At 48.6% G+C, this 2,062-nt stretch overlaps 1 protein-coding gene across 1 annotated transcript; it reads right to left on the reverse strand.

Moving 5' to 3' along the window:
* Nucleotides 1-415: 415 nt before the first annotated feature.
* LOC311428004 (olfactory receptor 14J1-like) lies at nucleotides 416-1,351 on the reverse strand (the record flags this gene model as incomplete). The annotated part of the gene is made up of 1 exon (XM_084539572.1): nucleotides 416-1,351. The coding sequence occupies one exon, from the start codon at nucleotides 1,349-1,351 to the stop codon at nucleotides 416-418; it is 936 nt and encodes a 311-aa protein (XP_084395698.1).
* Between the last annotated feature and the right edge of the window lie 711 nt (nucleotides 1,352-2,062).

A 2,062-nucleotide genomic window follows, 5' to 3' on the forward strand; every position in this document is an offset into this window, starting at 1 on the left:
TGGGCTCCTGGACCTGAGCCCCTCCTGGATGCTGGGGCTGCTCCCCCAGCTTGACAGAAGATGGGAAGAGAAGGATACTAAGACCAATGAAAATCCAGTGACATCTTTATTGTCTTTCTCTACCAAGGAAGCCTGGTTCTGTATGTACATTAGATGATGTGGTCAAACCTTACATCAGATGTAACATTCAGAATGCTAAGAATGAGATTATTAAAAACAAAATGAAATATAGTTCAAATACTAACAAAGAAATATAATTTAAGAAATGTTGTATCATTTTCCCAAATACCCTTTGATTTCTGTTAGGATTACTATTAATGACAAACTTACGATAACACTAGTAACGATCAAAACGATATGATATAATATGAATCAAAATATTTGCATATTATTAAGAATAGATCTTCTGAACACATCATGGATGCTTAAGAAGCATGTATGGAAACATTTTCCTCACTGTATCCTTGAGCTCCTGGTTCCTCATGCTGTAGATGAGGGGGTTCAGAGCTGCAGGCACCACTGAGTAGAGAAGTGTGACCACCAGGTCCAGGGATGGCGAGGAAATGGAGGGGGGCTTCAGGTTGGCAAACACAGCAGTGCTGACAAACAGAGAGACTACGGCCAGGTGAGGGAGACACATAGAAAAGGCTTTGTGCCGGCCCTGCTCAGAGGGCATCCTCAGCACTGCCCTGAAGATCTGCACATAGGACAGCACTATGAAGACAAAACAACCAAAGACTAAAGAAACATTAAGCACAAGAACCCAGACTTCTCTGAGGTAGGCATTTGAGCAGGAGAGCTTGAGGATTTGGGGGATTTCACAGAAGAACTGGTCCACAGCATTGCCGTGGCAGAGGGGCAGGGAAAATGTAGTGGCCGTGTGCAGGACAGCATTGAGAAAGCCACTGCCCCAGGCAGCTGCTGCCATCTGGGCACAAGCTCTGCTGCCCAGGAGGCTCCCGTAATGCAGGGGCTTGCAGATGGCAACGTAGCGGTCATAGGCCATGACAGTGAGAAGGGAATACTCTGCTCCAATAAAATAGACAAAAAAGAAGACCTGTGCAACACATCCTTGATAGGAGATGGCCCTGGTGTCCCAGAGGGCATTGGCCATGGCTTTGGGCAGAGTAGTGGAGATGCAGCTCAGGTCCAGGAGGGCGAGGTTGAGGAGGAAGAAGTACATGGGGGTGTGGAGGCGGTGGTGGCAGGCTACGGCACTGAGGATGAGGCCGTTGCCCAGTATGGCAGCCAGGTAGATGCCCAGGAAGAGCGCAAAGTGCAGGAGCTGCAGCTCACGTGTGTCTGTAAATGCCAGCAGGAGGAACTCACTCACAGAGCTGACATTGGGCATTTGCTGACTCTGGACACAGTTGTGTGCTGAAGACGAGATGGCAGAGAAACGTCATAACAAACTTCTCTCAGGAAATCCATTGCAAGCCTTAAAGCATGCCCTAGCCTGAACCTCTCTCTTTGCAGGAGAACCTTCCTGCAGCTTTCTTGCTTGAGCAAGGTAGAATTTTCTTTTGTTATCTAGTAGTTATCCCTGTAATGGTTAGCATGATGAACATGGTCAGGGATTTCTCTGAGAAGAAAGCTGAGACAGCTGGGAGCACAGAAGCTGCAGTAGAAGTGCAGATGGACAGAATATTCACTTTGTCTGCAGGTGCATGAGCAGGATCTCAGCTCTTCTCTCCTAACCAGGGGTGTAGAGGACTCACTCCAGCTGCACACAGACAGCCATCCAGCAGCACGGACATGACCTTAACACAGAACTGCCTCCTCCTTGGGGCACCTGGATAACACAGGGATGCCTCGAGAGAGCTGCATCTTGCAGGAGAACAGCCTGCAGCCCAGGAGGACAACCCTCAGACAGAGCTGGATATTCACAAGCTGGGGTATCCCAATATCCAATCTGCATCCCATGCAGTTTCTTTAGGAGTTTGGCCATCCCTGTTTTATATGACCAGGAGTAGCTAGATTATGATACTCCAAGGGGTTTCTGCCAGACTTCCTCACCTCGCAGAGCAGCCCAGCAGGACTCTCAAAGCCTACTGTATTGCCC

This window comes from Aythya ferina (assembly GCF_964211825.1).
Source record: "Aythya ferina genome assembly, contig: HAP1_SCAFFOLD_29, whole genome shotgun sequence".
Classification (NCBI taxonomy): Eukaryota; Metazoa; Chordata; class Aves; order Anseriformes; family Anatidae; genus Aythya; species Aythya ferina.